Source organism: Numenius arquata, chromosome 2 (genome assembly GCF_964106895.1).
Source record: "Numenius arquata chromosome 2, bNumArq3.hap1.1, whole genome shotgun sequence".
NCBI lineage: Eukaryota > Metazoa > Chordata > Aves > Charadriiformes > Scolopacidae > Numenius > Numenius arquata.
In genome coordinates, this window is record NC_133577.1 from 77,086,718 (window position 1) to 77,110,175 (window position 23,458).

At 38.6% G+C, this 23,458-nt stretch overlaps 1 protein-coding gene across 1 annotated transcript in view; it reads left to right on the forward strand.

The window, feature by feature from the left end:
- Positions 1–76: 76 nt before the first annotated feature.
- Positions 77–23,458, forward strand: part of TNRC6B (trinucleotide repeat containing adaptor 6B) — a 134,566-nt gene continuing 111,184 nt past the window's right edge. The window contains exons 1-3 of the mRNA XM_074144285.1: positions 77–340; positions 16,111–16,183; positions 21,129–21,227. Of these exons, the coding sequence (XP_074000386.1) occupies positions 21,174–21,227 (54 nt within the window). The 5' untranslated portion in view covers positions 77–340; positions 16,111–16,183; positions 21,129–21,173. The remainder of the gene's footprint in view (positions 341–16,110; positions 16,184–21,128; positions 21,228–23,458) is intronic.

A 23,458-nucleotide genomic window follows, 5' to 3' on the forward strand; every position in this document is an offset into this window, starting at 1 on the left:
GGAGAAGACGAGCAGGCGGAGAGGCCAATCAGAGTGGAGATCGGCGGGGCGCTGTCCAATAGGCGGCGCGAGGGGCGGTGCGGGGGTGTGTCTCGGTGTGTTTGGGTTCGTGCTCCTCGGGGGAGGGAGACGGCGGCGAGGAAAGTTTTTTTTTTTTTTTTTTTTTTTTTTTTTTTCTTCCCCTCCTCCCGGTGGGGTTTTTGGAAGGGGGTGAGGGGGGGTGGCCGCGTATCTTCGCAGCTCCTTCGCATTTGTTTCCCGGGTTCGTGTTTCCCGGGCGGAGCCGCCCCCCCGGCACTGAGAAGAAGGGGGCTCAGAGCACCGCGGCGGCGTCTCAGCGGTGAGTGCGGGACGGGCCCCCGCCGTTCCCTCCCCCCCCCGCCCCCCCGCACCGGGCGGTGCGGCGAGGGGGAGCGGGTGGGACGCCGGTCTCCCTCAGGGCCCTTCCCGCCCTCAGGACCCTCGCGCTGTCCGTGAGGGGGCCTTTGGCGCCGAGCGCGCGCTCCCCCTCCCCCCTTCCCCGAACTGCGGTGCCTCGGGAGGGGGGGAGGGGAGGGGAGGGGGGGGAGACAGGCCGGGCCGGCGGGAGGGGCCCCGAGCGGCGGCTCAAGGGCGCTGCCCCATCGGCGCCGGGGCTTCTGCTGCTCCCTCTGCCTCCGCCCCGGCGAGCGCCTGTCCCGGGGCAGAGCTGGGCGAGCGCCGCCCCCTCCCCGCCGCCCGCCTTACGTGCGGCCGCCCCTCGCGGCCGCCGACGGTGCTTCCCCTCCGCCTCCCCCTCCGGTTTTCCCGACAGGGCCCCGGCGGGACGCGCCGGCGGCCCCCGAGGCCGCTGCCCGGCGCCGTGGCTGGCTGCCGAGTCCCCCAGGAAGAGGCGTCCGCCCGCCGGTTCGCCCAGGCTGGGCAAACTGTAAAAGGGCGGAGAGACCCCGAGGAGCCTTCTTGTGGCTGGGGAGAAAAGTGGTTTTGTGTGGCGTGGGGACAGTCCTGAGGTTACTTTGGTACCACCACTACAAACCGCACTGGATGTGTTGAACATGATGCTAGTTAAAATGTGTGTATGTGGGTGGGAGGAGTGACCGTGCTCAGAGGTGTGTCCCAGGCGAGAAAAAAAAAAAAAAAAGTTTCCCGAGCTGTTTGTAGCAAAATGAGCGAATGTTTGTTTCTAGAGACACTTCACCGGCTGTGGATAACGCTGCTTGTAGCATAGTATCTTGCAAGCTCAGATCTGCTTTATGAAAATGCATATAGGAGTAGCTACTACGGGATAGAGTTGAGGCTTGTTGATTAAAACCAACTTTCAACAAAGCGTTTTCCTAGCTAAAGTAGACATGCTCATTGCTGTAAACAGTACTTTACCATGTTTAACATTTCACTAACCTTAAGAATATTTGTTTCGATATCTCTTCATAAAGTTAACTCTTTTTTTTTTTTTAGGGTCTGTAATTATTATTTTTTAATCATGACTTGTTAGGTTTCAGTGTTACATTTTCATCCTCTACAAAAACTGTGAATCTGAGAAGTAGCAGGCAGACCTTTGAGGTTTGTATAGCTCCTTATTTGAGCGATCTGTTTTACTCACTATTTTCTGGTAATATTGCTATCCAGATGAATTGTTTTTTGGTTTACTTCAAGTGTTGTATAGATAACAGCTTGGGTATGCAGGCTTGTTAAATACCTACACGAATTCAGGCATCTTTGCAGTTAGTTAGTCTACCCTGAAGTTGTCCAACATTTCCCTCCTCTCCTATGATGCCTCCCTGTAATGGTATAGATGCCTTGGAACATGTGTGCTGTTGAGATGCGAGGTAAATGCTCTCATCTACATTACCCGAGGTCCTGAATTTAAAGCTAAGGTCAAGTTTTTCTACATGATCCATGGTTAGTGCAGGGACTGCCGTGTAGATGCATCTTGGTTTTAAGGGTGACTTTTCATCTGTGTTTAACTAAGTTGTAGGTAAAACTAATCAATTCTGCAATGGAGAAATTGCCCTGCAAAAAGTTAAGGCTGAGGAAGGGGGAATGGAGTCCAGGGCAGTAATAAGTGTGTGTTAGTAATAAGTGTGCTGTGAAGTTCTGGGGGCAACAAGACACAATCAGATCTCTCTCTGTAAAAACTAGGTGAGGATGTCATTATACCTTTTACTTTCATCTTGGTTAGCTATATTGCATATAAATGTTTCATGAATATACATTTTTATGTAAAACTATACATATGTATAGAATTAGCTCAGAAGTTTCAGTGCTAATTGGTAAAATTCTAATGTGCCTACTTCTCTTGTGAGCTTGATCTTGGTTTCTGTTTTCTCATAATGTTGTTATCGGGATGCTTAGTAAAAGGAATCACTTCAATTCTGTAATGTGGAAGTACTGGAAAAAATTTAATTATAGAACAGTGAGTGTCTCTTTATTAGGCACCCTTTATGAATTGGTGCGGTTCTACAGTTTCTGTGTAGCTTCAAGTTTAGCTGGAAATCTAAGCTTTCATTTTAATAATAAGCTTAAATGTTTAGAAATAAGTCTTGAAGCTGTGAATCAAAAAAAGCTTTGTCTATCAGTTTGTGTGACTGAATAGTCCAATAAAACATTTAGGTAGAATGTGTGTCATGGCTTTGCTTGGTGATGAGTGTTTGGTCATTAAAACTTGATGTTGGAGGATGACTTGAAGAGGAGAGAGCTTCAGGAAGAGAATTTTGTGTAGTTCTGAGGTAGCATATTTTACCTTAAATCTGCCTCCTGTTGTAGGAAGTATGAAATTAGAAATAAATTTGTTTTGCAGAGGTAATGTGTGATATACATCATATATAGAGATAGCTGCATCTAGAACAATGGGATGAATAGCTGCATCCAGAATGATAGAAAGAATTGGAAGACTGCTATAGAATAAGTCAGTTGAAAATGCGTTCAAATGGGGTTTGTTCTCTTGGGTTTCCAAGTGTGTGGTTTGGTTATTTTTGTTAGGGTTTTTCCTCCAGTAAAGCTGGTGTATTTCTGCTCGTGGAAGAGATTTGATTTATAATTAAGCAGTATGAACTGGAGATCGTAAAATAAGTATAAGGAGCTTAGTTATTGACTTGAATGAGTTTATTAATATTCTACTTAGTGGTTCAGTTACTTTATTCTCCATTTTCTGCAGAATGCTTGGCTGCAAACTCTCTTGTTCTAGTCACTTATTGCCATTATCGTGTTTATTTTCTCAGAGTGTCTTTTTATACATAGATATTGTCTGGTTTGTGCAGTAATACTAACAGTCATTCTCCAGTTTCTTTGCAATGGGTTTCCTCAGTAATTGCTGTCTAGTGCAGCTATTAGATTGACAAATTCTGCCTGTATTGAAGATGTACAAATTCTGCAGTGCTTCTGCTTACGGTGTACCCTACAGCTTACAGCTATTCAATTCTGTATTATTAGATTTTATTTTTCACTCAGCCTTTTTCTGTGTATGACTTCTGGATCAGTAAATGTGTCATTGTGAAGAACTGGCATTATTTGTCTTCATAGGCTAAATTAAACATATTTAGCACTTAGATAAGGCGGAAGTACGTGATACTAGCAAATATATACCTGTGGTTTTATTTTAACTTAAAAGTTTTCTGTCACCTCAGTGCTTATGAAATGTATGTGAATTATATCTGGAATTGCTTTAATGATATATTTACCGTGATTTCAGAATTTTACTTGTGAAATGTTATACTATCTTGTGAAAAGAATAGCAAGAAGATGTCAGTCTTCAGTTCTAATAGCAAAAACTTAGCAAAGAGTTGTTGAGCAAGCAGTAACATATATTTGTAATTGTTTGACCAGATGTGGTAGAATAAGACATGGATTCTTGCTGATAGTCTTCCTTAGCTTAACATTTACTGTTTTTCTCCCATTTCAGATAACATAAGTTTGCTTGTTCTTTCAGTAGTCTGTGTCATAGGGACTTGAAGTGAAATTGAGTGAAGAATTGGTTTTAATTTCTTGTGAATCCAAACTAAGCTTTCTGCTACTATCTGCTAATAAAAATAGGGGTGCTTTTTGGTACTTGAGCCAGCTGTCACTGTCAGACAAGTAGTTGCCTGTTGGTATTTCTGCTTGTGAGGTGATCGGTGTAATAGTAACCAGGATATTCTGATTGCTGTTCCCTGTCACTTTCAGCGGATAGTAAAACTCTTGTACTTGCTTACATTTCTCTGCTTTACTGTTCATACCTTCTTTGCATTGCACTTATTTATATTTTTTTTTTCTTCAAGGGAGTAAGCATGCTTTGCTGCAAAGAATTGGTGTGTTTGGTTTTTTTTTTTTTCTCTTTTAGATTATTAGGCAGTGAGGATGTTAAATAATTTTTCCCTTTGCCTTCTTATAGCGGTAAGAGGGAGAGGGTGGTTTTGCACTTATGGTTTGCATGTTGTAGGGGAATGTTCTGAGGTTTTTAAGTTTTCATCAGTGTAGGGGTTGTGGTTGGAGTTTGGATGTTCTCCATGTTTACCATGTAGTGAGCTATGGAGATGACCTTTTCCAGTTTCAGCTAGTCAGTACGGATTGCGTTTCTGGGCCTTGCCAGCTTTAGTAGTTCTGGAATCAGATATCTTGCATGTATTTCCTGATTTAATGTCTTTGGATTAGAAAAAACATGATAGTTCCTCCGTGGAAAAAAATCTGGGAAGAAAATTGATGTTCTATCTCTATCTGAGACTTTCACTGTCTAAAAACTTTTAAATATCTATTTAAAAGGGTAAAATGAATCTGAAAGTAGCTCCTACCCAGTTTAGCTTTTAGGTCTGTGGAGAAACATACTGCTTGTCAGGAGAAATGAGAGGTACTGTAGGGCAGCATTCATGCTGTGTGCTGTAGGACACTGGTCAGAATAAGTGCGTAAAGTATAAACTGGTTGCCGATATATTTTGACCCTGTCGGGCAGAAGACTAAAGGCTGAAAAGCTAATTAGCGGATGAAAGGATAAGAAGCAAAGTTGCAAAACAAAGAGTTGATAATTTTAGATAGCCTGACAGAGGATTAGGCAAAAGGTGATACAATAATATCATGTTGCCTGTGTGAGGGGAAGCCCTCTAAGCTGTCTAAATGAGTTGCGAAGTAAGAGTCAATGTTTTAACTTGCATTTAATTTTTATAATTTCATCTTAGCTTAGCTCTTGACAGTGTTATAAAAGTACTGTAGTGAAAAGCAGCCTGACAAAGGTTTCTTCAGTAGTGTATTCATTTTTTTGGTAGTGTAGCCTGTTCTGTATTAGGAGAAATCTGGTTTTTTTGACATTTGATTTGGTAGCAATCTACAAAGAACATAGTTTTTATGAATACTGTTAAGTTTATTCTGTGAAGTTTAGAGATTTTCAGATTCTAGCCTATGTTTTGCTACTTGAAAATGCTTCTTCCTATTTCCCCGATCATCTTGTATCCTAGGGTTGCAGGTTTTTTTCCTTCTTATGTATCTCTCTTTTTTTTTTTTTTTTCCTTACAGCAGACATTGGTTGTGCCTTGCAGTTCTCTACTGTGTTCTTCATGTGGCAAATGTAGACTTTGTGAGAAAGTTTCACGAGTTAAATTAAAAGTGTGATTGTAAATCAAGAAGCTAAATGTTTGTAAAGCTGTATGCCGGCATTCTTGTTTTAAGACTGGTCTATTAAGTCTGCACATGATCAGAATTGAGAAACATTCTGGGCTGCTCTAAGGCATTCATTACCAACTTTCCTGGCCCTGTGACCTCTCTGCAAAAGTTTCATGGCTGTTATCACACGCATGGTAGGAAAGAGGTTCACCTCTAGGAGATAGAAGTAACTCTGCAGGGACTTGGCAGTCTACTGTGGACTAAACATGCTTTGGCCCTAGGGCAATCCACTGATTGTTACTAGGAGTAGGCCCTCTTGTCTTGCTGCTTCTTACAGCCAAGAGATATAAATTACCCAGCAACCCTGTGTCAGCATGGTCTAGTAATAAACTGGGATGTCTTATGAGCTATGTGTGGCTGAAGAGACGCAGGTTGTCCAGCTTTTCCCCTGTACTTTTGAAAACGTTTTGCTTTTCTCCTGGGACATTTTTTGTATCTCTAGAAATAATTCGATGACTCTTTCTGCAGATAATTGAAATGCCATAGAGTATGTTTTATCTTCTCACTACAGCCAACAGTAGAATCTGTTTTTTTAAACACCAGTACCGTAACTTTGTGATTTAAAAGTTTTTTCAGAAGTTAGATTTTGTAGAAGGTTAAGTCACCTATACATTCACTTTCTTTACTAATACAGTGAAACACTATTTTGAATGTCCAGGGTTTCCATTGCTTGCACGCTGTGGCTTAAAAAACTGTAAGTTAATAAAATTAGTGGGTGCAACTAGCTTGAAGAGTGATGTCTTTAATACAAACTTAAAGTAGTAGTATAGAATTTTGATTAAAATTCTCTCTGAGATAGAGGAAGGGAATGTCCCCTCATTACAGCTTCTTATAGATACCAAAATATACTTCACTCCGAAATGAATTATGATCCATCCTTGATCTGAAGCAGCTGAAAAGCACTTTAAGAAAGGGTGATGATACATGTTGCATGAAATAGTTGCAGTACAACACTGTCAGCTACTTCCACGGTTTTTAGTCTCTCTTTGTGACCCTCTCTAGGATTTTTATGCGTTGAGATTTTTCCCAGTTATGTTTGTGTGATTATAACAATATTCTTATATTGCCATAAATGTAACTGTTCAACTCTGTTTTGGGAACATGTTTATTCTGAAATTTGTGTTTGGGTTTTTTGTTTTAAGTTCAGCTTAAACTACTTATAAGTAAGAAGCTAAAAGAGGAGCACTTTGGGACAAGTGTGTCCACACAGGAAGTGTTACTATTACAGCCATTGAAATTGAAATTCATATCCTTCTGTATGTATTTGGGTTCTGAGAAGAATTTGTTTCAAATTAGCTTTCTAACTTTTTCTGTTTGTCCGATGGCTAAGATTCTGCCTTGCTGGATCTTAATTGCGTTGTACCAGATGTCTATTCCTGCAATTAAAAATGCAGATGAGTCTCTTTCTGATGATGAGAACAAGAATGAAAAGGAGTTAAGCCACAGTGCTTGCTTGGGACTGTTCATCAAGATACAGACCATTTTTCATTGACATTGCAAAAAGATTTCAATACTTAATATCTTTTAAATTTTTCTCACATTTGGAAGTTTTGAAGATGGATACTGTTACCTATGTTTCCAATGGCACTTTGCTAAACGGTACTTGAAAGGGCAAAAAATATTTTGTTTACTGCTCAGCTAAGGTTTATCTCTCCCTTTGTAAAGTACATGGTCCAGTAAGTTAGCTGTCTATAACTTTCTTTCCTTGGCCTTTTTAATTGTTGACTACACAGAGAAGCAATCAAAACTGGCCAATAATCTTCTCTTTTGTTTGAAGTTAACTCATATTTCTGTCATATTCAAAGGCCAACTTTTTTTCCCTGACCTTGGCAATTCATGTATGGCAGAAAATGGATTCAAATTGAGAGAGACTTCCTGTTGATTGAAAAGTAAATTAGCGTGTGGAGAAGTGTGCAGGGGAAAAAAGGTAGAAGTCGCATTGTATCAAATACTTTTAAGGTTAGCTAATAAGCAATGGAAAACGCTCCTGACAGCTAAACTTAGTGGTGGCCTCAGGGCAAGAATAGGGTGACATAATTGGTCTGTTCTGTCTCCAGCTCTAACCCTGTGTTTATCCAACGCTGGATAATGTTACTTTCACCAGTTTAAGTAACTAGATGAACTGGTACTGCCTGGTGTATGGATACTGTATATCAGCTTAACTTGCCCCTGCTTCAGCTAGCTATGTAAATAAACTAAAAGTAACTTTAGCTTTGCAAAGTTTTAACTCAAAAAATAACTGGGTATTTTTATTTCTACAGCTTCAGATTGAATAAAGGATGGACAAACCCGAACATATAAAAGTGAAAAACATTCAAACCTAGGAGCAAATTTAAAGAGTTAGGTTTCTAGATAGGGTGGGAGAGCTTGACTGTGAAAATCAATTGCCATGTATTGCAAGTAGGTAGCCTAAAGGCAGACTTGTATATTTTTGGTGGAAATAATAAAGATTGGTTACCTGTCTTTTAAATGCCGCTTTCAGAGGAAATTAGATGTGAATGTTGAAGAACTGTTTTGTGCCAAACCCAAAAGACAGAAGATTTAAGGCCCTGACCTCACACATTCTTGAGCAGGTCCAAAACTCTTCTTGCAAGTAGTTCCACATTCAGTAGGTCTGAGCATGTTTATCAGAGATTGCAGTGTTGAAGACTAGGATCGTATTGCTAATAACTTTCATTTTGTTTTAAAATAAAAAAAAAAAAAATTAGCCATTAAAAAATGAGCGTATTGCCTCGTTTCTTTGAAGACTGAAAAAACATTGTTGAATATAGAGCAGATTGTTGAAAATCAGTTTCCTCTTTCTTTCTGAGGTGCCTAAATAGCTGAAAAGTACAATTCAGACTGATGTCAAGCTATAAATATTGATGAAGCTGGACTTGGCAGCTGGTTATTTTGAAAGTTGGTGCTTGCAATTATAGTTCAGAATTATTTGCTTAACAACTTAGTATTTGTTTTCTTTGACAATAATAGTGTGAAGATCTTGGACTTCTCTGCATATATAATCATGTTAGTAGGACGTCAAAATGTCTTTGTATAAAACAAAAAACTCGGTTATTAATGATTAGAAAGGTGATAAATACAGAACATTCATTTGGAAAATTTTGGTGTGTTAACTAGCAAAGAGTGACGTGAAAAAATAAAAGCATATTGTGATTTAAGCTTCATTCTCCATCGCCTTCCTCCTGGCTCTGTCTTGGCTCAGTCTGGCTATAAACGTCCACCCAAAGCTGCGTTACAGCTCTGTAGTAATGCCGTGATCTGGAGCTTTTCTGTGTGCAGCAGAGTACACCTATCTGTGTGTCATAACCACTGTAGGAGTTAGCACCAGTATTGCTGCACTAGTGTGAATTTCCTAACAATGCAGCTCTTACTGTAAAAGATAACAGAATTTTTAAAAAAGGATGTTTTAACACAGAAAACTATAATGCAGGAAGACGGTAAGAAGCGAAAAGTTTGAAAGCTGCAGTATCTTCCAATCCTGTGATGTATTTGAATGATTTTTAGTAGTATTGTCTTGAACTCTTGTTAACTGCTGAAGTTGTTATTTAAACGTGTCAATGGATAAGCCACCCCTCCCTCTTTCCCGTCCACATGGCTGCTTACTACCTTATCAGTTATAATTTAGTTACTACTGCTGGTTTTGATAAAGGTACTGTTATATAGGACTTGGTGACTGTTACTTGTGGCTCAAAAGGAACCTTGAGTTGTCTTTCATGCTATGAACAATCTAATGGGATGATTCTGTTGGGATTATCAGCATTAAAGGAGTTAGTTATAGCTTTCAGGTTTAAAGTTGAGCTGTTGTGAAGTAGAGTTCTCTCTCATTGTAATATTTTGCTTAAGATGGACAACAATGCTTAAAGTCTCTGGTCTAGTGTAACATTCCCCCTCCTTCTCTTCACCTCTACTCCTGGAAATTCAAGTCCTCTGTATTCTCAAGACTTTCAAGATATTTTGCAATTGTCCTGAAATAAAGTCTTGCTACTTTTGTACTGCTTTTGCTCTAGCAGTGCTGAAGCATTGGGAATGCAAGTATACATGGATTGCTGGCTTTGAGCCCGTTGACTGCATCCACGGTTTTGCCACCAGGGCACAATTAAATTACATGATAGTTGTAATACTCATGGTAATGACTGCTTGTGTGCCATTAGGATGCGGAGCATTGCTACCATTATCAAGCAGAAGCAGTATTAGCAGTGTGAGAGCACCCTTTTTTGTGCCTGAAAAGCATTCGTTTGCAAGACCTAAGAGAACAGAAAAAGAACAATTGAAAAGAATGAGGTTTTTATAGTGATAGTTTGTTTCCAACTTTGCTAAAAAATTTCTTTCATTAGGTTGGCTGGGTAAAACTTTGATACAGTGTGGAAAAAGTAGCCCGTATTCTCAGCTCTTTGTGTTTTAATTTCTGGATGCTCCAGTCATCACCAGAATTCTAACTGTGCTACTGACTGTCTTGAAGACACTGTTGGTCAGTTAAGAGAGAGTACTCCCAACAACCTCAGTTTTGATAGTTTCCATAAACACGGTGGTAGAGTGTTGAAGGACTTGAAGAGAAAAGTAGAAATAGTTTTGAGGTTATTTAGTACATATACACACATATATATGTGTGTATATAAACATGTGTGTGAATACATGCTTCAGCTACACTGAAAAGACAGTGGGACAAAGCACAAAGGACTTTGGAAAACGTAGCCAGTTGGCAGCCTTGGGCTGATTATAGTTGGGACGTGACCTTGATTACAGTTGAGAAGTGATGTGTAGTGTATGATAGGCTGCTGAGGCAAACACCTTTTATGTTCACTGTAGCCTTTAATGGATTCTTTAGCAAAATCAGTATGAGCAGGAAAGAAGTGAATTTTTATGCTGTTTTTGCAGTAGAAAGTGGCCAAAAAGTGTAAGCAAAATATTTTTAAAAATACACTTTTCAATTTATTTTTCCTTTAGTGGGAGGAGGAACATTTAGCACCTTGAATGTTGTTTATGTAAATGTTTTGGAACACTGGAAGGGTGGCGATGCAATGTTCTGTCTTCAGCTCATGTTTCAAGACTGTCTTCAGATTCAAGAGCTAGAAACAGGATTTTCTAAATAGAAAGCTTGACTTAGGACCATTTTTGTGCAGTCCAGGCCTGCCTTTCCTTACCCTGCTTTTGAAACTGATGATCCAGTAGGCAGGTGATCAAGTGAATAAACTTTTTGCTTTTTTAAAGATTATGTTCATACAAGTTAAGAAATATTACTAGATTGCTCAGAAAAAGCTCCATAAGTGTGATTTGAGAAGTATCCTTTTGCACTTGTTTCTCATGTCCTCCTTAACATTGAGTCAAAAAAGGGAGACATTGTTTAACAGAAAAAAAAAAACCAAACAAACCCACCCCCGCCGCACTCAATGATTGGGTTTTCTTGAGCTGCTTATGTGTAATTGTCCATTAAAAAAAAAAAAGAAGGCCAAAACAAAACCAAAACCTGACATCTTCAGGAGTGTTCTATTTTATGAAGGTGTTTTGCTTTGATTTATATTTGTTGATATGCAAAGACTTACATGCTATGAATTTGGGCTTGTGTTTTGTACATATAGGTTAATAAGGTAACTTCTGTATAGTCCTTCTATTCTCATGTTCCCTTAGAAGAGCAATACAGACTAATGTAGATGATATCTATTCCAAGTTACAGTTACTTATCTTGTTGAAAGTGGCTGTGTCCTATCTACATTAACAGCTGAACCATTTTTCATATACTACAAAAAAACATCAGTGCAGAGAAGTTACTTTGGCTGCACAACTCCATATTTTGTTCCAACACCGAATGAAACATAATGGATGTTTTATCCTGTGTCATGTTTTGCTGTAGAAAACCACGGTGATTTTGTGGAGTACTCAGCTGCCGTGGCTGAATGTTGTTCTCTGGTTTTTATTTCATTTTTTAATAAGAGGCTGAGGATTTCTGCCTTTTCCCATTCCTCCTGGCTGCTTTGTTTAGTGTCATATCTTTAGTTCAGTTTTCCTTGAAGTGCTAATCCTGGATTTCCTTCCACCTAACTAATGCAAAGAGATGGTTCTTAACAATGTGAAAGAAAGAGATAGTAAATCCTCTCTCAAGCACCAGTAGCACCTCTCCTTCTCCTACCAAATTGTTTCTAATTGATTACAAGTTACATTTCCCTCTTCAGTCTTGAAAAGTGGAGAGGATGGACTATCACAGTGAGACCTGTGAGACCTGGATAATTTTTATAGTAAAACATAAAATTTTACTATAAAAATTTTTATACTAAATCATGGCTGTTACAGTGACAGTGTGCTGTAGACAAAAAAAACACATGAAATATTTCTGTGCTGTTTTGAAGTAGAGAATGACTTTAAGCCAACTTCCCAATACCCTAATTGGGTATGTGCTGGTTTTGTGTAGTTGTGTCAGCAGCTGGGTTTTCTGAGGTGATGTTTTTAGGCAGCTTAAGGCCTTTTGAGCAGAGAATGTGCTCGTGGTTGCCTTATCAGAATCGTTCAACAATGTAAGTCAGAACTAAGTTTAAAATTAAAATTTGCTGGTGTCAAACATTTACCCACTTAGCAAAGTGTCAGTTAAACCACAGTGGGTAGCAAAGACCCCCTTTTTTGTCTCCAAATGTACTGTTGCTAGTCAGAAATTGTTTGAATGAAAATCATGGCCAGAAAGCTCTTAGTTAATGCTAGAAGCTCAGGATAAAAATACTCAGTTTATGGCAGCTAGTCTAATGACAGCAACAGTTTGTTGCTAGATAATGCTGTACACTATGCATGAGCAGTAGCCAACAAGATGATGCAGTGAATTTAAAAACATACCACCTGTTGGTTACCTTCACAACAAACCTTTCTTTATGGTGCCTGAATAATGGCAACTGGAACAATTCAGATTTTAGTGATGTTAACTTAGATGTGTAGTGGTAAACCAACAGTTCTGGAGCTCTTTTCATTCCTGGAAGTTGGTTATGTTTTGCAAAACCAAAATTGAAGTATTTAATTCTAGCTGTGGTTAAGAGAGGGTGGTGGATTCTGAATGATTTGAAATGGGTTTGAGTGTTAGCCAGTTCAGTGCTGCTGATATGTTATTCTTTCAAAATAGGATTAAATATCTGACAATTGGTAAGTAATGGGATTCATTTTTACACGTAATATTTAGTATCCAGGAGTTATTGTAGGATTACATAATCACTTTCCTTGAACACAAGTGTGTGTGTGTGCTCTTCCTCCTTCTACAAGAAACCAGTTTCACTCCATGTTTTTTCCCAGTTGTGAATCGAAATTATATTTTTAGACCTTCCTACTGTTCTGTCATGTCTCATAGTAAGTAGGAAATTGTCACACGTGCTACCAGTGTTTACTGTTTCTCTAGATTTGGATGGGAGGTAAGGGGGGAGAAATTGAAGAAAACATTTTCCTTATGGCAGCCTGTTCCTTTCAGTTCTGTGCACCTGGAATAGTTCGGTCTTCTTACAGAGGCAGCTTATGCGAGTTGACCCCAAAGGAGGTATTTGCTTTAAGTAAAGAACTTGGTGCTGGGCAAATGTGGGAAGATGTGCAGCACCCTAAAAAATACTTGAAAAAAAACTTAGTCTAGGAGTCCTGGCTGCACAGGATATTCTTCTGCTTCATAGATTCCCTAACCCAGCTAAGCAAATTGCTGCACTTGACAATATTGGAACTAGAAATACATACAGAATATTTTGGAGGTTACACTGTACATGCATACAGTTCTAGCTGGTCAGGACAGTACTTAATATATGTAAGCCAGGAGTAGGTAGGTATAATGAACTGTTTCTGCTATGGCAAGATAATAGAAACTGAGTCTGGTCTTTCAGTGTGCCTGAATTAATAAGCGTTGTAGTTAGCTGATTAGTATTTGGTTATGAACTGTCACACTTCTTGGAGGGAAGGGGGAGAATCCCCTCCTCCTTTGTTCTGTCAGAGGAATGGTGTATAAATTGTGGGTGGGTTTTTTGCATGGTTGGTTTTCCTTTTCCTCGCTACCTAATCAAACTGTGTCTGCTTTCCTGCTAAAGTTTTTTCCTACGCAGTCTGCATGTGCAGGTAGATTCATCCTGAAGTCCTGGCTGCTGGCAGAAGTAGATACTGTGAGGATTTGAATTAGGAGGAGATGTATGCATGATATTTAAATTCTGTTCTGACAGTGTGGTTGACACTGAGATTCTCCTTGCTGTAACATCTTTGCAGTGCTACTCAGCTACAGGTCACATTCTGTCTTTAACCCAAACTGATTTTACTGGATTTTACTCTCTTGTGCCACTTTGACTTTGCTAATTAACATTGTTACTGCTCTAGAATCATAGGCCTAAATTTGTCAGAGTAACAGGAAGAGGACGATCAGTCTTTTCTTGTCTTCTGTCTAAGTTAGATACTGAGGAGAGGCTTTTTTCAATTAGGGATAGGAATCCATACTCCTCTTTGTGAATAAGATTCTGTAATGAGATAAGACAGATTATTGGCACAATTAGTAGCAATTCTCTCTTTTCCCATGGAGACATTAGTGGTCCATAAGCATGTGGTGGTTTGGCTGGAACTTTGAATGCTTTTGCTAGATACTAATGCTACAGCATTTCAGTATCCGGCCTGCAACAACCCCTTTCTGGGATAAGCTGTTTTTTGGCCAGCTTCTGCAGTATTTCCTATCCTGCAACTTCAGACCCTATGCTGTCAAAAACTGCACAGACACTTCATTAGTCTTGCTTTTTGGCTGATACTCTCCCTGGATGGAGGTATGTGTCAGAAACACATGATAAAACTGCTAAGTCAACAACAGCCTTTGACTCCACCTATAGAGTATTGTGTACTTGACTACTTGGATTAATAACAGTATGTTAAATGGCGTGGCCGGATATTTCTGAGATGCTTTAGGGAGATGGATGATATGAGGAATCAATTTTTCTTTTTTTTTCTATAGCTTTGGAAATTAATAGGAAAAATCGAAAACTTAGAGACAACAGAGTCTTACCTTTGCTTATTTTTTTTTCAATATATTTCTGTAGTAGAAGTATTTCTTTAATTTCCTACTGTCTAGTGAAGCCAAGTAAATGCAAGTTGCTTTACATAATTGGCTAAGATGAAAGTGGTGCTTATTTTTTTCAATGGAGGAAATATTACAAAGTGGTAAATATTATGGCTTCTTACTCACTTCAGAGTATGTATTTGCTTATTGTAAAAGTAATCAAGAGTTTAAGTTTTGTTAGGCTTCTGTCTCCAGAGCTTCAGTTTCTAACAATGATTGAAAAAGCCTTTGCCTGGTAAAAACATTCTCGATTTGAGCATGGACTCTAAGGCTGCTAATACTTTTGGGACATCATAATATTAAGGTGATAATGTACTTAATGTAGATTTTTCACTTGGAAAACTACTTCAGAGTTATTGACAAGACTGAGCATGTTGCACCTCTGCTTTGGTAGTGACTCCATGTTCATTTCTGGGTGAAAAATAAGCATTTCAGTTTTGTACCTATACGTAGTAAGTAAACAGTTCAAAACTGTTGTGAAGATGATAATATGATTAATAATGTGAAAATTATAACTTGCTGCCAAACAATAACACTTTCAGCATGTATAAAATTTGCAGTGTCTACCTAGTTTAAATGATGGCATTCATTTCAGGAGGTATTCCCATTATACCTATGAGGAAATGTTAGCCATTTTTCTTCAAGTGGTTCCATGGGTGAAGTTTACTGATAGTGCCAGTAAATCCTCGAAAGCGGAATTCCCTGTTCAATATCAGTTTGAGGTTTCTGTTATGCAGCACTATGCAAGGTACAATGTTAGACTTCAGTGTCAGGCCTGTATCTATAGTATTTAATGAAGATTCAGACCAAGCTAGTCAGCCAGCAGACTAAATACTGTAGATACTTGTATATACTACTTAAGTGGTTTGGTGGGTCACAGGGTAAGAATTTTTATTTTTTTCTCAAACCTGATGGATGGTCTAAGTTGTGTGGTGATGGGTGAGTAATAAGTATGTGGAAACAATAAGCAGTATTATGTTTTTAACATTTTCTCCAAGGTAGTTAAAGATGCATTTCCAGCAGTGGTGCAGCTTTATTCTGTAAAAGCCTAAATTTGATAAAAGTTGAGCTGGAATTTGAGTCTAAGGCTCAGCAAGTGAATACTTTTTGCAGTATGTAAAATTTCTTGCTTTCGAAGAATAATTTCCTAGACCAGGGTGGCAGTTGAAGTGGAAGAATAGTGAGGAGAAAGGTGCTTCTCTCATTAATGCTAACTGTAGCTCTTTTCCCCCATCACCCAAGTACTGCATAAATTACAGGGGAAGAGGGAGGCTGTATTGCTTCTTTTGCGATTACAGTTTTTTGCTTACCGTACATGACTTTATTAAGATGAATATGGCTATTTCTAAATGTTTTGGGAGTAAGAGTTGCTGAACTTTGGAGACAATTGACTTTCATTTTTATGTGTTTCTTACCTAGTAATGCTCACAGTTGGCTGACCTTTAAAATATTTTTTTTTTTTTTTTTAGGGTTTCGTTTTTGCACTGAATGTAGCCAGGACGGATTCTTGTGGGCTTTGGCAGCCCTTGGAAACTGTCAAAGGTAAAAATCAACCAAAGTTCAATATTGCGTTCTTGAAAGTTGGAGGTGAGAACATTAGCTTATACTAGTTCTTAACTAACTATAGGAGATCTTGCTGTTTTCATATACTTTCTAGTGTGTTATTTCCTGTGGGTTTGGGTGTGAAGTTTCTTCTGTAACTGTCTGATGCGATTTGGTTTTTTTAGCTAAAGTTGATGCATATGATGGTTTTCTTTGAAAATTAATTATTTTATCATGAGATTTTAAAGTCACTGGAATTGGTCAGCGATTAGTTCCTGCAAGAACGAAGTTACGTTAAAGTTTTGTTTATCTTCTGGATGCTTTTGCTTTCATCTCAGTAACTCTCAACTCGCATTTAAAGTCACAAAAATACTCTGTTCCTTTTCCATATGTTAAATTTTATGTTGCTTTTGTACATTCTTAACAAACTCAATGTAATGTAAAGCTGTAGCAATTAGATGTGATCCGGCTAGACCATCTGTTAAAAATTAACACGTTTTGTCTACGTACCTAGATAGAGACTGTATCCAATCATGTATCAATACAATTGCATCAAATAAGTACAGTCTCATTTAAGATATAGTTAAAGATAAGATAAAGATTAAAGATTAAGATACAGTTCAGTACAGTACTGCCTTGTTCTAACTTTTTTTTTTTCTCCAAGTATGCCATGTATACAAGATCACCGTCTCTGAAGAGCACTTGTGTGCCTGTTTTGTTTTGTGCTCTTGTGATAGAGTTTGGGACCTACCCTCAATTTCTGCTTCCTGTCTGTAATGGTGACAGCTTGCACAGCCTTATTGACCTTCAAGGGTTTTCCAGTGGGCCGTATTCAATTTCGACTTTGGAATTCACAGGAACCACATTTAGTTTTACATTAATAAGTACTTCTCTTGCAGCTGCACTATTCAGAAGCTTGAAATAATTTTTTCTTCTATATCAAATCAAGAACAGTTTTCCTCTGTGGGCCATATTTGATTGCTGCTGACAATCTGAAGAGAAAGTGTTGCTGTATGAAAGGCTCATGTATTAGATAAGGTGCTTAATTCCCGTGATGCCTGTTTGATGAACGGCAAGTTTGAAGACATTTGAATTCCATCTCTCTTTCTGATGAGGACCTTGTGTTTCTGAATGGTGGACTTTTCTATCTAGGGAAAAACGTGGTCTGAGGAATACCTTGTTTGCTGGTATTACTTTTCAGGGAGCTCAGGTTTTATTTGCCAGAGTGGGCTAGAATGCAGTAGCGAAGAGAGGGTTTCCATAAGGTGCACTGCACTGTTGTGCTTATACTGAATTTATGACTGGTAGCTCCATCCATCATCCTGATATTGCTGAATGCAATGTGTATGTCTTTGCTGCAGAAAGAGATGGAACTTAAATAAGATTAAATATCAAACTGGGTTGTCCCAAAGCTGTGTTGGATTATGACAGGACAATGTTACACTAGACGTTAAAGTTCGTAAGAACTGCAACTAGTTCATATTAGTGAGTATTTTTACCTCTGAGAATAGATTCTCATCACTGTATGATATTTTAAAGAGCTAAATAAAAACTGTTACTAACTTTAGACATGCGTCATATGTTGACGTATGTGTGCATTGCTATTTATCAGACCTTCCTTAGAGTTCTCACTCAAGCTGAAGCTGGTTAATTTTTCTAGAAGATATCAGGTAAATAAAAAGATTGGGGGACTTTAGACCCATCTGAAGTAGTTTTGGTGGGTATATGCAAGAATGGAAGAAGAGGATTATCATCCTTTTGACCTTTTCCGAGAGTGACTTTTTTTGGTAGATGTCAGATCTAAAAATCGAAATGCACTGTCTATAAACTTTACATATTTTTATCCCCTGGGAACCTGGCATATCACGTAAATATTGGAATTAAGGAGATAAATGCCTTTTGGCATTTGGCCTTTTTTGCAATCCTATAGGACACTAGTACAAATTGTAATTGCCTGTCTATTCTCTGTGTACAAAATAAACTACCCTATGTGTGACTTTCAGCCCTCTGTTCAGAAGCTAGTGAGCTGAAAAGATGGTGTCACCGGCATGGAATGATTATGTTGCTTCTTCGCACGCTGGCATTAGCAGTCACTTTGTTGGCTGAGACTGCTACAAAAGTCTGCCACAGAGGTATTCTCCCACAGATTCAGGAATCCCCAAATGCTTGCTTTTGGCAATAAACAAGGTTGAAATGCAGCACTATTGTGCCAGTGGCCACAGGAATCTTTCTGCATCACTTGTATGCAGAAAGAACATAAAAATCATTGTATTGGATTGGACTAGTTTGTTGCCTGAAAGAAGCTGGAAGGAAATGCAATGGGGAAAATACAATAGAAGGGTAGTGTTCAGCAAAACTTCCTTTTGCAACACCTCTTGCAGTCTGTGGCTTAGGGAGTTCCTACACCAGGTGCAAGATTTTTGGTGGATTTTCTTTTCCCCTTGTGATTTTTTTCCAATAAATTATAGAACCTTTTAAAACTTCCACCTTCTTGCCATCTCATGTGAGTGAGTTCACCCTAACTGGGCATTGTATGAAATAGTATAATACGTATTTTAAATGTTAAAGCTGATAAAACATGAATTATGGGACAAATGAAGAATGAGTGAATAAACCCCCTTTTCCTTCTCAGTTACATTTGCTTTTTTATAGATATCTCTCTGTTCTTCTATTTCTTACTCTCTTCTCTAAATACATTGGAACTATCCATAGCTCAATGTGTCCTCTGTGGGAGAGCTTGCTTATCTTTGTTCTTGTAGCCTTTCTATTTTATATTTTTTTTTATTTCCTAGTTGTACTGACTTTTTTTTTTCCTTTGAGATGTACTGGTTGGTAGGGATTTTTTTGTCTTCTTCCAGGAGTAATATATGAGAACTGGTGTCAAATTTTGGCACTTTCCATTCCGCTGGTAGTGAGGAATATCTCAGAAGATAAACATGGCAGTTTTTCAGAGGGTCATATTTGAGTTCTTCCAGCTCTCTGAATGAACAGTGACGTGTCCTTGCAGTGGTCTTGGCCTGACCTGTCTGATCTTGTTTTATTTTATAAGTCATTTAAAATGCTTCTGTAGCTCAAGCTCAATCTTGCTTGCTTCTCTGATTTGAAGCCAATTCAGTGCCACAGTAATCCTTCTGGCCAAAGCTGTTTTGGCCGTTAGTCATCAGACTATACATCTAACAATCTGTGGAGCTTCCCCATTACTTAAATCTGGTATTGCAAAATCGTGCTCAGGAAGTCCCAGCTCCAGAAGCTCTGGAGTGGGTCTCAGAAACTCGGCCTGGTGAAGTACCATGGACAGGGACCGCTGGGCCCGTCCTCCTCCCCTCCTGCTGCAGAGCAGAAAGTAGCCCGGGAGTCAGAAACACTTGTGATATGCAGGAAGATCTTGGCCTAGATGCACGATGCCAGTCTTGTTTAGCATTTGATACCTAAGGTTTTTGATTATATGCTGCAGGCAGAATATTTGGTGAGGATTTAGGTGAGAGTTTTGCTTTGTCCTCATTCCTCTTTCCCCAGAAGAGGAAATGACTATGCTGTAAGTCTTCTACAGCCCTCATGCTTTGCATATAATGTATGATGTTACTGAACATAACAGCTTGTTGGGTATAAGATATAATAAGTTGTATGTAACATTTTGTAGCTTCAGCACCTTTATGTTTGTAGAATATATTCTTAATTCCTTGTGTCAACTTAATAGCCATAGAAGATGTTGTCTACCTAAGCACAACATACAGAAGATGTTGGCAGTGCAGACAGTCTTACCTTATGAACAGGCTTTAACCTCGAAATGAAGGAGGTACATCTAGATGAAAAATTTCCAGGCTTTCTCAGTTTTCTGTCATTACTATTTGCACTCCCAAAGTTGTCAGTTTCCAGGCTTGGAATTGGTGCTTTGAAGGTGACAGTAGAGTCAACAGCTCTATAGCTGAGATGCAAAAATGAAGTGGAAGGACTTTAAATGGATTTTAAATGCTGGTGCATTTGAAGAGTTACAGCATCTTGAGAGGGACAGCTGTTACAGGCCAACAGCTCTTGGCTTTAAAAGACTTTTTACTCAGTGTGAGCCCTTACTTCTGGCATATCTGGAATGCTACAGATCTGCTGACAGCTTACATCTTGCATTTTGAGAGTCAGAGATTCATGCTGAATTTATGCTGGTGCATTTGATCTCCTAAATTGAGTAGTTTGATCCATTACCCCTGAAAGATGGGTCATCCTCTAGAGTAGAAGATGTTCTAATCTTTTTAACCACAGACTCCCAAACTGTGTTGCATTCTTCCATAAATTATTTTACAATTCTAAGAATGGAGTTTGGGATGTAGGTTTTGTTCAGTTGGAGCTGCACTGACACTCACTGGGAGCTGTTGACCTGGGTTAGATTGTAAATGTTGACCTAAAGATGAATGACTTTATCAGTTCCCTGAACCATTTAGAGCCTGAAATATAGTTATTTCTAAAATGAAGTCAAGGAAAATATCCCTAAAGTAACAATTCAGAGGTACTGGAAGGTCACCGGAAGTCCAAGAATTTTTCAAACTAATAACCTTTAGATTGTCTGTAAGCTGAATCTGTGAAGCTTGTATTTGCACAAAGGTTACGTCCTGGTAAGAATTGCTCAGCTCTAGTCTGTGTGGTTGTTCCTTACTGACCATAGCTTTAATAAGTAAACACAATGAATATGTAAAGTTCTCAGCAATGACATATTTTAAAATTGAAAAGAAAGTATATTTCTGCTAGGTATTTTTTTTCTCTTAATTAAGTAGAGTTATGTCTTCTCATTGTCTTACTTGTTTAAGACACATCAATTCAGTGAATATGTGCAGAACTGGAACATTAAGGGTCATAGCCTAGAATTGTTATTTATGTGCACTGCAGTCTCACATAACACTGTTAAAGATAGAAAAAACATTGGTTTTAAATTACGTCTTTCTTTTTTATCTTTTAGGCAGTATTTTGCATTTCTGCAGAGCTTTGCACAGATCCTGTTCCCATGCAAACTGATGAGGGAGAAATACTGGAGGAAGGCAGTCCCAAGGTCAGTGAGGTAAATGCCACTGTGTTTTGGAGGAGCAAGAGCTTGCTTGGCTGAAATGGGGGATACATGGAACGAATATTGACTGCTGGTGGTATTTTTAATAAATACCTGCATGCAAGTAAATAATATTTTTTATCCTGGAGACACTTTAAAAATAAAGTTTTTAAAGACCTTAAGAAAGGTGGACTTTTTTGCTGTCTAGTAAGGATTGGAACATGTGTTTTAGATCCCTCCCAGGAAGGAAAGAGGAAACTCTTGTAAAGAAACACTAACCTTGATTGTATTCCATTTGTTAGAACTGGAAGGGCTTGTCAAGCTTTCTGACTTACCCACACACCCCCCTCAGCTGACTTAGAATTAAGCACGTGGGCCCTTAAGTGCAGGTGTCAGTGTTTGTGGATCACTGACTGATCTATATTGAAGGTGTTCTGCTACTTGTTTGCTTGTACTTTCTGGCATGTGCTTTGTTGTGAGACTGGATAGCACATTGCTTTTAAAGGTACCTCTGATTCTCAACATACTGTGCTGGGACAAGAGGTTATAAAGTGTGCTGTTGAATATAATGTCGGTTGTGTCCTGCTTTTTGCTTACTTCCTGAAGATACAGATGCTGAGTCATGGATTACTTTGGTTTGCATAATGACATAGTGATTATCATATTCTTCAATAGGTTTATAAATTTATTTTACAGTACTGACTATCTCAATGAGTTAGTGTTAACTTTGCAACTGATCTGTGTTTAAAATACGGCTCCTAAATTTCATGAAAACCTGAATCGTTGTTAGCTTGCTTGTAGTTTTGTGTAAGAGACTGGCTGAAAAAGCAAAAAACTAGACAACTAAAATTAAAATTTTGTTGTTTTCTAGCTGTAACTTTTTTGATAGATGTTCTAATTGTTTTATGCTCTAATAGGACAAAACATATTTAAGCTCTAGGCTTGAAGTTAGGAGGTGATTAATTATTAGAGAGAGGATTGGGCAATTTTCCTGCATGTACTTCAGGATTTGTGTTATTTTAAATAGCTTTGAAGGAAGGCTCGCTAGATTAGGAGCTTACAAATGCAAACATGTCAGTGGATGTACCAGCAGCCATCCAGAGTATTGAATGCATCTCTTGACAAGGATGTGGGGGATAGACATAAGAGAGGAAACATCATGGTGCAACTAATTACTGGTTTTATTAACATGGTTACTGGTGCTTACTTTTCACCAGAGAGAATGTGTTTGTGTGTGTATCTATGTAGATACACACAGGTGCCTGTGTGTAGGTGTGTATGTGTATATGGATACATAGCTTTCATTTTTTTGTGTGGCAGGAATTAGATTGAAGTAACTGTCTTGTGAAACTTATTCTTTTCCTCCAATGAAAAGTATGCTTTTCTTTAGCATTCTAAATTCTGGCTGTAATGGCAAAGATTGTATCTCTATTCCAGCATTAAGAGTTCAAAAAATTTAGCGAGCTTGAGTTTCAAAACAAACACTGCATACACACTTAGGTATCCAAAACCATGACAGACTGACTTTGGATACCAAAGTGCGTATGCAGCATTGCTTTGAAACACCTGTCATTTGGAAAGCATGGGAGATTTGGGATCATACAGCTGGTATTCAGTGTTATTAATTAAAAAGCTATACAGAATCAGTATATATTAAGCAAAAAAGTCTCATGACTACACCTAGTCCTTCTCCCCATGCAGTGCTGCACAGGACTACTCAATGAAATGTATTTTTCGGGGTTTTTTTTAGTCTGTGAATGATTATCCTCTCTTTCTGGTCTCGGGAGAGTTTTATAACTGTAACAGTTGAAGAGTTTGTCCTAGAAAAATTTAGGCAAGGTATATTCTATTATATTGTCTTGTATAATTAAAATGATGGTCCTAATTTACAAATGTTTACATGATCTAGTGAGCCATTTTCATATGTTTTTCTAAGAAATATTTTTTAAGACTTGGATAATATAGTTTTAGGCTTTTTCCTTCTGTCAGGCCTTTTTTCTTTCCCTTACCCCCCCCCACCTCGTCCAGGCCCATGACATGAGGCTTTTTTGGGAGAATTAGTTTTGTGCTTCAAAGACACTAATTTAAGTACCTATTCTGTCATATTTTATTTGGACCTTTCATTTCTTCCCTTTTAGCCATTCCAAAACACTAATCTGTAAATAAAAGCTAAATATACAATTTTTGCTACACCTACTGTTCAGATCACTGGATCTTTTCTTCTGTGTTTTTCTAGGTGTTTTTCT